This window comes from Miniopterus schreibersii (genome assembly GCF_964146895.1).
Source record: "Miniopterus schreibersii genome assembly, chromosome: 10".
Classification (NCBI taxonomy): Eukaryota; Metazoa; Chordata; class Mammalia; order Chiroptera; family Miniopteridae; genus Miniopterus; species Miniopterus schreibersii.
In genome coordinates this window covers 9924534-9938146 of record NC_138110.1, presented here as the reverse complement: position 1 = coordinate 9938146, position 13613 = coordinate 9924534, and the positions used below count along the sequence as shown (strand labels likewise).

General features: G+C 37.6%; 1 protein-coding gene across 15 annotated transcripts in view; it reads right to left on the bottom strand.

The window, feature by feature from the left end:
- Positions 1-13613, bottom strand: part of STAU1 (staufen double-stranded RNA binding protein 1) — a 51208-nt gene that overhangs the window by 16300 nt on the left and 21295 nt on the right. For 5 of the 15 annotated variants that reach the window (XM_081148706.1, XM_081148705.1, XM_081148707.1 and 2 more), the window contains 4 exons: positions 12801-12861; positions 11580-11736; positions 8755-8893; positions 7676-7841 (listed from right to left, as the gene is read on the bottom strand). In XM_081148706.1, coding sequence (XP_081004832.1) covers positions 7676-7841; positions 8755-8893; positions 11580-11736; positions 12801-12806 — 468 coding nt within the window. In that variant the 5' untranslated portion in view covers positions 12807-12861. Of the gene's footprint in view, positions 1-7675; positions 7842-8754; positions 8894-11579; positions 11737-12796; positions 12862-13613 lie in introns of all 15 variants that reach the window. The other 10 variants (XM_081148702.1, XM_081148711.1, XM_081148698.1 and 7 more) reach the window with 4 other exon arrangements.

Sequence of the window (13613 nt, the reverse complement as noted above, 5' to 3'; positions counted from 1 at the left end):
GCCAGCAATTCCAATTCTAGATATATACTCGAAAGAATTTAAAGTAGGGACTCAAACAGATACTTGTACACCCATGCTCATAGCAACGTTATTCACGATCGCTAAAAGGTGAAAACCCACACATCCATCAATAGATAAATGGATAAGCAAAATGTGGAATATTCATACAATGCAATATTACTCAGCCTTAAAAAGGAATGAAATTTTTAAACATGCTACAACATGGATGAACCTTGAGAACATTATGATAAATGAAATAAGCCAAACACAAGAGACAAATATCTACTTAGATGACGTATCTAAAATAGGCAAGTGCATAGAGATAGAAGTATAATAGAGGTTATCAGGGGATGGGAAAGAGACAGGGGGAGTTACTGTTTAATGGGTACAGAGTTTCTGTTTAATGGGTACTGGGATGATGAAGAGGTTCTGAAAATGACTAGTGGTGATAGTTACACAACACTGAGAATATATTTAATGCCAAAGAACAGTACATTTAAAAAATAGTTAAAATGGTAACCTTTATATGTTATGTATATTTCATCTTAATGTTTTTTAAAGCAACAAAAAAGTATGTGTTTCACACCAAATATTAACACAAAGAAGACTATCAACACATTAACTTATGCTAATTTAACCCACTTTTGCGCACAACAAAAGTTTTTGACAGTTATTTGAAGAGTATCCAGAAATTTTTTAAATAAATGAGCTTTAAAAAAATGGTCCATTCTCATGCTAAGTAACTGTATCAATGAGAATGTTCTCCTTATGTGTAACCAGAACAAAAGTGGAAATAGACTAGGAGATGAGGCTGATATAAAAGACATCAATGCCATGCAGGGACCCCAATTTTCACTTTTTTTGTTCATTATAATAGTCCAATTAGTTTTAACTTTTATTTTTAATTATGACCTATTTTAAACATACAAAAAAGTACAAATAATGTAACAGGCAACTGTGCTGGACTTAACAAATGTCAACATTGTGTACTATTGACATTAAACTTTTTTCCTTTTTAAGGAACACAACGAAGCCCTTCTCATTCTCCTCTCCATGGCAGAGTTAACCACTATTCTAAAATGAGACTGTCTTTCCCACCATGTGGTGTTTTTTTTAATGGACAAAAACAATATATAGTATAAATCTGTGGTGTGAAAAAAAATCACATAAATTATTTTAACTGTCTTAATAAATACTATAAAATTCAAACTTTTAAGTTTACACTAATGAAATGTTACTTTTCTATTTTATATATTGAGGTTCCACATAAGTCTGATAGAAAACAATGGTCTACTGCTAAATCTAAACTCCAAGCCAGTGGCTCTCAACCACAGCAGCATTAGAATCACTTGGGAGCTTTATAAAGACAGCTGTCGGAGCCCCGCTCCAAACAAGTGAATAAAAATTTTTGCAGGAAGGGCTTGAATATCCATTTTACTTACAGTATTTGTTTTGTTTTTAAGTCCCCAGGTGATTTTACTAGCAACCAGAGTTGAGATTCACTGCTCTAAGCCATTGCTTCCAAAGGTATTTCAATAGGGACAAAGCAGCCAGTAAAATAAAAATGCAAAAGAGGAAACAAAGATATACATTTATTTGGAAGTGAGATTATGTTGCTCTTTTATATAAATAATTTTTATATTATCTGAATTGGACAAAATGTTGCAATGGGGGAAGCAGCAAATGACTCAAAACAAATCCACAAATACCATTCCCAGTAAGATGGGGAAAGTGTAGTAGGCCCTTAGTCTTACCTTCATGAAGTGGGAATTACTGTTAACATCAATCCCATAGTGTATGGTTCAGCAATAAAATCTAGGCAACATTAAGAAAAGAAAAAAACACTCTGAACCATGCTTAACCCTCAGTATGCCAGGAAAAAAATAGTCATCACCATTTACCATCTGGCTCCAATAGACCCTTTTTATTTCTCTATATTCGAAGTCATTTTACAAATAATATACAGAATAAAGGGTAACAAAAATCATTTCAATAAGAATTTAAAGTAGCAAACCCAAGTTTTTATCCCAGGTTTGTAGTTTGGAAGGCATATGTACCTGAAATGGGCATGGTCCTTTTATGCCACTAACTGCTCATCAGCTGGCACACCTGAACCTACAGCAAAGCCCACTTGTAATGATGCCAGATTTTAAATCCACCTCCAATAGGTTATAGTTTATCGTAACACTGACTCTTTTTGTACTGGTTCTGTCAAAATACACTCTTGAGCCCAGGTGGTGACTGGCTCAGGAGTTGAGCATTGACCTAGAATCCAGGAGATGGTGGTTCGATTCCTGATCAGGGCACATGCCCGAGTTTTGGGCTCCATCCCCAGTGGGGGGGGGGGGTGCAGAAGGCAGCTGATCAATGACTCTCTCTGATCATTGATGTTTTTCTATCTCTGAAATCAATAAAAATATATTAAAAAACAAAACAAAACAAAACACACTCTTGAAACCAACTCATAATTTTGTTGATGGGAGAACAGCTATCTTCTTTGTTCCATAACTAAAAAATGCTTTCATTTTTTAGATTTATAAATCCCAAAGAAGGATCAACCTAATAATTCTTTTCATTGTTATTATCATCTATTTCCTTCCAAACACCTTTGTATGTACACCTCTCACATCTGTCCACTTATTTTGTGGACAATAAATGATAAGAAATTCTAGTGGCCAAATGTCAAAAAGGATGAGAGAATGCTGTCACATATACTTTAAAAAATCAAAACTGGACAGTCCAGGTTTATGTTGCAAAATACTATGTGACGAAGTTCTTCTTGTTGAATGACTGACCAGAAGAGAATACACATTTCTTTTTCATACACCATAGAAATATATTATTCACTTGCCGATTCTTGAGTATGGGAAAACTTATCTAAGCTATCTTCTGAAGACTCTCAATCTGAGATTTTACCTAAACACTCAATCTCACCATTGCAATTAGAGTCTAGAGTGCTGCTGTCTCTTTGCATTCATTTTCTGATTTGTCTAATAATGGAAATGTCTTCCTCGGTCAATTTTCTTCTCTTTGCCAGTAAGGATGGAAAAAGAAAAATTCTGAATTCTCACCTGGGTTCAATGAAAGCTAAAAGTAGAGTAAAAAGATGGCGTCTCTAGTCTTCTTTTGTATCTTCTTGAAAAACAATGCAATACATTAGGCAATGCAAAAAGAACATTAAAGGATGATGCAACGACAATTACTTTACTGCTGTATCATCTACCGAGGGATTTCAGCATTCTTACATTTTCTGCTTAGCACATTTGGGAATATATGATGAATAGTACTGAAATGATATGTAGGATGACAAACAGCAAAGAAGTTTGAAAGCTAGAAAAATTAAAATTTCATAATGTAAAGATTTATAAAAGGGTCCATGGACCCACATAATCATTGTAAGACAGAATAAGTTTTATTCTATTTTTTAAAATAAGTATATTTTCTCTTTTCTTTGTAAGACATCTAAAAGGGAATAAAAGCCATACAATGTAAATCCTTACAGAGCTTGGGGAAAACGTTCAAAAATGAAAATTGAGTTCAATGGACTATGATCATATACTGAGTATTAAAATCTCGTTTTAGTTTTTTTCTACCTAAATATATCCCTGGCCCAAGTGAAGATAAGGACTCAAGACCAGGAAGAAACTTTCAAACAGTACAATTTTTTAAAAGTTTGTCATCTACCACTATCACCAAGAGAGAGCTTTCAAAGTTTGATATAAAGATCAGGATAGAAACTATGTCACACACACACACCCCCCACGCCTTTTTTGTTTACTTAAACACAAACAGGATCACACTATATGCATAATGACAGCTCTTGATCTTGAGTCCCTCCCTTAATAGATTATGGGCCTCCTTTCACACCTATGTATACAGATTTACAACACTCTGGTACTCCCTTTGATAAATGTATCCATATAATAACCATTTCCCTACTAGCTACTGTTTTTCTCTATTACTGATACTGTAGCTACGACCATTTTACTCCTAACAGCTCAGACACTAAAGTTATCCTGTATTATTAACACAAGCCTTAGATTTAAAATAAAGTAGAAGTGCTTTCCCAACCTTCGCATGAGCTGCTCCCTTGGCTGGGAAGGTACTTCCTGGCCTTTGCTCATCCTTAGTCTCAGTTTAAATGACTTCCTCAGAGAGAACTACTCTGAATACACCACCATTACTCCACTCTAAATGAGGCATTTTATGCTCTCATAATACTTGCTGTTTTTCCATTCTAGCACTCACTTCACTTTCTGATGATACTAATGTTAAAGTCCGTCAGCTCCACTCAATGAAACTCCACAGGGAGAGGGACCCAGCACAAAGCCTGTTATCAAGGGACCAGACTATACCTCCCTTGTAGATAGAAACTCCTCCCTTTACTGGCTATGTTCTAAAGGAGATCAACTGCTCCACCACAAAATCACATGCTCCACAATTTTCAACAGCAGAAAGGACAATTTGTTTAAAATGACAACTTCCAATGCTGACAGGCCGTGGGCAAACAGGCTGCTCATACCCTGTTGGGAAAGGTCTGAAATGGTACCACCTTCCTGGGGGGGAACGTGGCCACATACATGACCGTGCAATTCCACCTCTAGAACTGTGGCTCACAAAAATAGACACAGACATACACAAAGATTTAACTACAACAATGTTCTTCGGGATGTATTTTATAACAGGAAAACCTGCAAACAACCTAAATAATTATGCCTCTGTTGAAAAAAATAAACCGGTATGTGCACACAATAGAACACTTTGCAGCCATTAAAAAGTGCTTAGAGCCCTGGCCAGTGTGGCCCCGTGGTTAGAGCGTCAGCCCATGCATGGAAGGGTTGTGGTTTGATTCCCGGTCAAGGGCACGTACCTGGGCTTGGATCCCTGCCCCGGATAGGGACTAGTGCAGGAGGCAACCAGTTGATGTCTCCCACCCCAACCCCCACCCCCACCCTTCCACTCTCTCTGAAAAGAAATGGAAAAAATATTCGCAAGTGAGAATTAAAAATAAATAGGATTTTAAAAAGAAGTACTTAGATACACATTGAATCTGAGTCCTCCATGGAATTATTAAGTGGCATGATATTCATGATAAGCACATCAGTGAAAAAAGGTGGTTACTTACAATATCATAATTTTTATAAAATAGGTAGATGTGTGTATTTACTTATATGCACTGACATCCACCAAAATGTATGATTACCTACAAGTGGTAAATTTATAAATCATTTGTTTTTCCTTTTTTGAATTAAAAAATTTGTATAGTTCATATGCATTACATACTAAAAAAAAAAATCAAGTTTTCTTTTGAAAATGTCTCTCTTTACTCTCTACTACCCACCTACCAGGGGGCCTAGTAAACCAGGGGCAACTCATTTAGGTGAGAGGTCAAGTGTTTCATTTGCTACTTCAAAGAAAAAGTCTTATCCTTTTTAATGCTTCTTATTTCTGAGGTACTGGTTAAGGCCAGTCTCCGAGCCACTTCTAAAGGTCACTGTCTCTACATCAACTATACAGAACTAGAGAAGTGGCACAGAGGAGGAAGCAAAGGTCATGAGTAGATGTGAACTTTACTCTCCGCAAAGCTCCTTATAGATGTGAGATGAGCCCAAAAAAGCACATCTACTACAGCCTCTGCCTGCAGGTCTGAGTCAAGCACTCAAATAAGTGATGGGCAGGCACTTTCCCTTTCCGACAATAAACTGAGTACTTCCAAGGAGGACTCAACAGGGGAAAAGTGCCTGGAAAACATTGATAATACTTAGGATCTGTGGTTCCCGAACCCTGGCCATGCTTTACAATTACCCCAAGAACACATTTTAAAAAAGCAAAAGACAGACTCCTGGGTCTCTCACCCTAGACCTACTGAATTAGAACCATGTGGGTTGGGCCAAGGGATTTTTTAAAAAAAACTTCTCAAATGATTCTGAAGCAGACAACCCACATACCAGTATTCAATAATCTTTTAACAACTGCTGGCTTGGAGGAACCAAGAAATACCTATTCCATCTCACTCCAATTAGACTGGCATCAAAGTAAGTCAAAAAATGAAAAGCCTCTAACATGATACCAAATCTCACCACTGAGAAGCTCATCCTTTCAACTTCACTAAATCCCCATCTTCTACGTTACAGTCCGTTCTCTTTTATTTGGTCCACAGTGGACCCTGGAAACAGATCTCTGTTAAAATGTGTGATTACACTGGAAGATGGAAATGCACTACAATAAAACAAAAACATCATCTCCTACCCAGTGTGTGGCCAGCCCTGAAGCCACAGAGCACCATACTGAGCTGGGGCACCCTGGGGGGCAGCTGAACACAATGGAGCACAGCAAACACCCTGCCAAGGGATGATACCTATCATCACACATTTAGACCAATGTTCTGTGCAAGATCTTTTTATCTGTGAACTTGCTTCCTGAACAGGAAAAATCAAATGCTTCCCAGGGATATTTTCAGGTGGTATCTCAGGCTGTGATTCAACACAATCATGAAATCTCAATATTTTCTATCCAGTGGGTTTCTTCTGGAACCTATGGTACTAAGACTATGCCTTAACAGAGATAGTCACTAAGGCTCTGACCCCTCAGTGGCATGGAGTCACTGATTTCCTAAGTCCCATACTCCTATTTAGTCACAAAGAGTTAAAATCCTTTTCCTATTGTGGTAGTTTTAAAACATGGCCCCCCAAGTTCTGATACTCTTCTCATCCAGAAGTGGGGTTCTCGACACTGTTAAATACACTAAAAGCCACTGAATTGTAGGCTTAAAAATGACTTAAGCTGTGAATTTTACCTGAATTTTAAAAAAAGTGCAATTCTCTCTCTCTTCCTTTTGAATCTGGACTCTGTGCCCGCTTGACCTGTAGAATAGGGCAGAAGCAATGCTGCGCTGATTTCTGGGCCCAGGCTTTAAGAAACTAGTAGCTACTTCCATCCCCTGCCTTCTAGGATACTCACTCTCGGAACCCAGATGCCATACCATGAGGATGTGTAAGCAGTCTTTGTACAGGTTAACTAAGAGAGGAGCTGAGGTTTCCAAGCCTGATTAGTTCCCAGCTAACAGTCAATAATACTTACCAGTGGTGTGAGGGAGCCACCTTGTAAGTGGATTCTCCAGCCCCTGCAGAGCTGCCTCAGCCATAGCTATGTGGAGCAAATTCTCCCTGCCAAGCCCCACCTAAACTGCAGATTCATGAGCAAAATTAATGCCCATAGGTGTTTAAGCCACTAAGTTTTGTGAGGGTTTGTTATGCAGCAACAGAGAACTGGCACTTGAATATAATAAAGAGCAGTTGGTAAAAAATGACTTCAGAAAATTCTCTAACCTGGTATCATAAATCACAGTAGATTCTGACAAACATAATCTTTAGCACCAAAGAATTCATCCATGCATGTTCTTCACAACTCAACTGAGTCACAATTTTCTAACATGCTCGCTCAAAACTATGCCACAGAGTGAAAAAGAAGGTCAGACTTCCTTGCTAAAAAGTTTTTTTAAAGGGAGAAAAAAGGCAAGAAAGCTACCAGGGTACAAAATCTTGTAAGCTATCAAATAACAACAATCATGGACAGCTCTTAATGCTTAGAAAAAGCAACTTGAGGTGATGTTTTCCATACCACCCTCTTGCTTGGCCCAAAGTAGCAAGGAGCTTCAACTCTGTTCTCTCCTTACCTCCAGCCTCTCAGGCAGGGGCTCATTCTGCAGGATCCTCAAAGCTTTCGCAGCAGCATCGTGTTTTGCAGCCTGTCTTGTCTTTCCTTTCCCATTAAATTGCTGTCCTCCCACAGAAAGTTCAACTTGATACAGTAAGGGTGGTACTGGAAATGGGTAAAAGTACCTAAAAATAAAAAGGAGTGAAGAAAATTACAGTCTCAAATCGGTAAGTCACCCATACATTCTCTGGCAAATTCCAAGTACTTCATTATGGGTCTTAATTGCATTAGTGTTTGCTTGCCAATGAGGACTCCTCATCATATATGCATAGCAAATTTATTCAGGATTAGAATTGTCACAGTATTTACAAAATCTAAAATGAATTAAGTTTTGACTGAATCAGAAAACTTGCTCTACTTTCTCATATCTGAGAGTCATACTTGTGTGTCTCCACAAAAGGCTGGGAATTTTTAAACAGAAGTCTTTTCAAAAGGATCCTCATTTCTGGGAATCCCAAAAGCCTGTAGCCTGGCAAAAGCCAGCTATAAACTTCAGAGTTTGTATTTTTTAAATGGCTTTGGTCCCCTCAAAGTAGGGCAGGAAAATGAAAACTACCAATTTTGATCAACACTCTATCCACTAATGTCTTATGACTGACAGTAGAAGCTTTTTTAGCACAAGGCATTTTCAGGTTTCAGTGAGTATTGTTCTACACCTGTACGCCAAGGCTATTTTCAAAGCACAACAGTTCAAATGTCAAAAAGAACCCAGTAAATAATAATCAGGAAATCAATGAATGCTGAGAATCCCAGTATTGCAGGAATCATAAAATGTGACTCAGTTAAACAAAGCAGTTACAAGGGCAATCTTTAACCAGACTGCTTGGGGGCATGTGGTGAGGAACATGATCAGGCCCTTTCCAAGGACAGGAGATAGAAGAGCATCAAGAGACACTCCAAAGATACCAACACAATGAAGACTTGACATCTGGCAGGCCAAAGATGACCAAATCATCATGTGCCCCACAATCTCCAGATTTCATTATTATGTGTAAAAGATCAGATAAATTTTCACCTGTATTTAAAATACACACATACCTTGGGGGATAAGCACCTCCTCTCATGTTGTAGCTGTAGGTGGACGGCATCCGAGAATAAGGGTCAACAGGCTTATACATTGGTTTTTTTCCAAGTTTCATGCACAGTGCATTTAGCTCTACAGTAGGGGTTATGCTGTCTGCAACACAGAATTAACACAAGAACTGGTTGTATTCTTTTTCTGACATGAAAATGACAGTCACTAAAATAAAAAAGAACAGCATGCTTTCTACTAATTGGATTCATGATACAGTTCATGAAAGGGTCCTACGTACTTCACTGCTAGGCATCAGGTGAGGAAATCCAAGAACCTGCCGTGATCTCTAGATATTAATACGCAGTCAACGGCATAAAATGTACTCTAAGGGCTACTAGAGGGAGCAACAATTTAACACAGTATGTTATCAGTGAAAGCCACATATTCCAGTTGTCAGAAATAAATTCATATACACACACACACACACACACACATATATATATATACACATATCAACTTCCATAATTAAAAAATCCCAGGTGAGCCCTGGCTGGGTGGCTCAGTTGGTTGGAGCATCATCCCATATGCCAAAAAAGGTTTCGGGTTTGATTCCCAGTCAGGACACATACCTAGATTTCAGGTTCAATCCTGTTCAGAGCTCATATGGGAGGCAGCCAATTGATGCTTCTCTCTCACACTGATGTGTTTCTTTCTCCTCTTTCTCCCTCCCTCTCTCTCTCTTTCCCTTTCTTCCTATCTAAAATCAATAAAAACATATCCCTGGGCCCTGGCCGGTGTTGCTCAGTGGTTAGAGCATCGGCCCACACATGGAAGGGTTGCTGATTCGATTCAGAGTGTGGGAGGCAACCAGTCAATGTGTCTTTCTCACATCGATGTTTCTCTCCCCTACCCCATCCTTCCACTCTCTCTGACAAGCAATGGAAAAAATATCCTGAGGTGAGGATTAACAAAAATAAAACAAAACAAAAAAAACCATATCCTTGGGTGAGGGAGAAAAAAAGATCTCATGTGACTGCCCAAATCATTTTATTGTTTGGGAACACTTAACCGATATAACTCTGGTTGTACTGACTTACTGGGTTATTGGCTTACACTTAGAAGTATGTTTGTACACGCTATTTCATAGAACAATGCATTTATTAAGTACTAACTGTGCTAAGTTTGAGGGGGACAACTCTTGCCCCAAAGGAGCTCAAAGAACACAAAATACACTCAAAGAACTACAACAGGATGTTATAAAAGCAGGTGTAGAATCACTGAGGAGAAGGCAAGTAAATTCTATGTGGAGTTGTTAGATGATACCCACAAAATATTCAGGTATTTCCATTCTCACTATTTATAATGGGATTTGACTAATCAATCATGTGGTAATACTAGTTAGGAAAATGAGTTGTTTTCACATACAACAGGAGCAAGTATATCTTGGGTTACTTCAGAATTATCAACTTTAGAAAATATACACTTTTCATTTTCCAATTTTTTCTAAGTTCATCAAATTCATAAACCTTTAAAAAGAAAACCAACCCCTGGGAGCATGCCCGTGCCTTCCCTTTCCCTTCACCTCCCACCCCCCAGGCACATTACCATTAGCTTCCTCAGTCCCAAGCTCCTATGGCCCTTCCCCTGCCTTTATAACTTGTTTCCTAAACCCATTTCTTCTAGGAATTACTTCTTCCACCTCTGTAATTTTATCAAATAAATGTTCTCTTGAAGAAGAAGAAGAAGAAGAAGAAGAAGAAGAAGAAGAAGAAGAAGAAGAAGAAGAAGGAGAAGAAGAAGAAGAAGAAGAAATGAAAACCAACCTGGAAAGATTAGTGTCAGTGCACAATCGCATTTGAAAACAACACTTTCATAGCAAACACAGAACAACACTAGCAATGGCAAAGTTCAATTTACACAAAAATTCACTTTAAAATGCCTCTTTTGGATGTTATATAGAGGGGAAAAAATGACTTGATTCTGTACTATAACTCTTCTGACTAAATTTAGTGCATGAATCAAATTTATAAGAATATTTCTGGGTTTACAAAATCATAGGGTCACATGAATAACACAACCCATCTCTACCTAAGAGAATTATATTTTTACATAATTCACATAGTTGCATGTTAAATATAACCTGAATCATTTTCAGAGCAGCTCTGGCTCATTATACTTATCTGCAATAGAGAATGAATTTAAAGACATAATACCACAAAGAAATCAAAAGCAGTAAGAAAGGTGTGACCGTGGTCTTCCTGGATCATTCCTGCATACAAAAGGCCTGGGATGACTTCATGTACTTCAGGGGTAACTCTGCTAAAATAGCCATTCCTCCCATAGCCACCAGGTCAGTGGTTCCCAACCTTTCAGCAGACACTCTTCTTTATTAGTATTATTCTCACTTGGTTCCCTCGTTTGAAGAGATATTATCTTCTGATTTGTATTTAAGTTATTTTCTCATTCTTTTTAAAGATCAGGAGACATATAACTGACAATCAGGGTTTCTGACCAACATGCTATAATCACTATTAGCACACTGAGTTGAAGTGATTCTAGCTAAAATCTACATTCTGGGCAATCTGTACAACCTTATCAAGGGAAAAAAATGTATTTTCACTAAGCTTTTCTGAAATTTTAGTAATTGGTGACACCCTCCACCTCTCATGACTGCTTCCCCAGATTGGGAACCACTGCTTTAACAGTCGGGATAAGCATTTGCCACTGGTAGTGCAAAATCTGTGCTTTCAATATCAACAAATTAGTTAAGAAAGAATTCATACACATACTAAATGGGTACCTCCAGACATACTTTTGAAAGGAACCTGTCTTGGCCCACGCATAATACCTGGATTCCTTCCTTCGCTACGAAAAGGGCGGACTATGGGTTTAGGAAATTTTGTTCCTTCCAAAGCTTTGGCAGCAGCTGTGTGTTGGGCTTTTTTAATACTAGTTCCTTCAGCTTCCCAGTGCTGATCTCCAAGTGTTAGCTGTACTGTAAACACCTACAAATGAAAATTGTGAGCTCTCAATTCATGAAACCTGATGTTAATTGTAATGTCATTTGGACCTTGAACATTTTTTATGTCATGGTTTAAAAGGCCTGGTCATTATATATTGGTAATTTATCCCATAACCACCTTTTTTGTTTTTATAAACACAAAAAGATATATATAAAATCACTGGCTAGCAATGCATAGCACTCCATGAAAAAACTATGTTGAAAGATGGGGGTTAAGTACAGAGATTATAAAATGTTTTCTTAAATATTAAAATATTAGACACATTATTTGGGAGTCATCCAAATAGAAATTGTCTTCCAATTACTTCTCATGGAAGAAATTTAGCAAACTTGATTTAGACACATAACAGCATCTCATACAAATTAAGACAATATTTGTTTTGATGTTGTAATATGTTTGTGGACTCTTGCCTGAAAACACAACCCCCGTAGAACAAAAACGTGAATAAATCTGGAAATGTCAGCCATGATCTAAAATACTGCCTTTCGCTTTCCTAAGATTGCACTATTCAGATGCTGCCTCCACTTTCAGAAAAAAATCAGATTCACAGCAAGCAAAAAAGGTTTCTGAACTCATTTCTAAGGAGGCATCCAAAACAGCCAATTTCCTTCTCAACAAATAGCAAGCCTCTTTTTTCCTTTTTTAAATATAAAGGTAACTCCACTCCACTCTTAAAATTAGGTTATATTAATGCTATCAATATTGAATTAATACTGTCAGAAAATGATGACCCATCAGAGAGCACTGTGATTTATTAGCTTTGGTGTGCACCTGAAGAATAACCTCGGAAGGTTGGTAAAATACACATGCCCAGAGATTTCAAATTAATAACACAAGGGAAAACTGAGTATGTCTAATTTTAATAAGCTCCCAAAGTGATCTTGATGCACTCCAAAGTATGAGACTCACTACTTTAGAGCTTTTATTTTCCTGATTTTATCACTGAATACCACTTTATTTCATTTAAAATAATTTATATGAGAAATGTTGATTTCAGTATGTATAGGTCATTTCAGTTTGGTGCCTAAAAGGATGGGGCGACTTGCCTTCATAGGTGATTTTTCTTGTAGGTCTTAACTTCAGGATTCCCTCAGTGCACAGCTTCCACTAAAGGGGAAAAAATGAAAGATTCCTTCATCCCCCTTGAAACATGAGGGGCCTCCCGTATTTATGCTGCAGTTCACAAGGTTAGTTATTTAAGCACCAATAGCATGAACACAAACCCCTGGCTGGCCTGTGAAGTTTGAGCAGATGCCTGTAATGCTGTGCAAGCCCTGGGTCATGACTGTGATCCTTTCATGGAAAGACACTGAAGGGAAAAATGCTAAAAAACAAAATTAAGAGTTAATTCCATTAACAGTCTTGCCTTTCTCCAGGACCTTACTCATCCAGCGCTGTTGTCACTCTGTTGCTTTCTGTGTGGAGGGTTGGTGGTGAGTTAGAATTTTGATTTTGATAAAATTAAGCATACGCCAGACCTTTGACTTTTTAAATAGTCTAACAGTCATCTAGGAGAGAATAACCTTTCGTCTTTGAATGAATTGTAGGTTAAAAAAAAATGCAGTTATAGATTGAACACACAGCCAAATTACCTAAAGTACTAAAGTTCAAGTGACAAAGTACACATTTAAAAAAATACCAAAATAGTTAATCAAGGGAATCCCAAAGTTAAGGTCTGCAAAAAAAATCCTGTAGAAGAAACAGAACAGTTATAGAAAATGACTAAAGAGGCCTGCTGAAAGTAAAGAAACATTTCAAATTATGCTTTAGAATAATGTTAAAACTAGCTTCATGTGAGTGAAAAGTTTCTGTTTTTCTTAAATGCATAATTGTTTAATAATAATAGCTACCATTTCTCA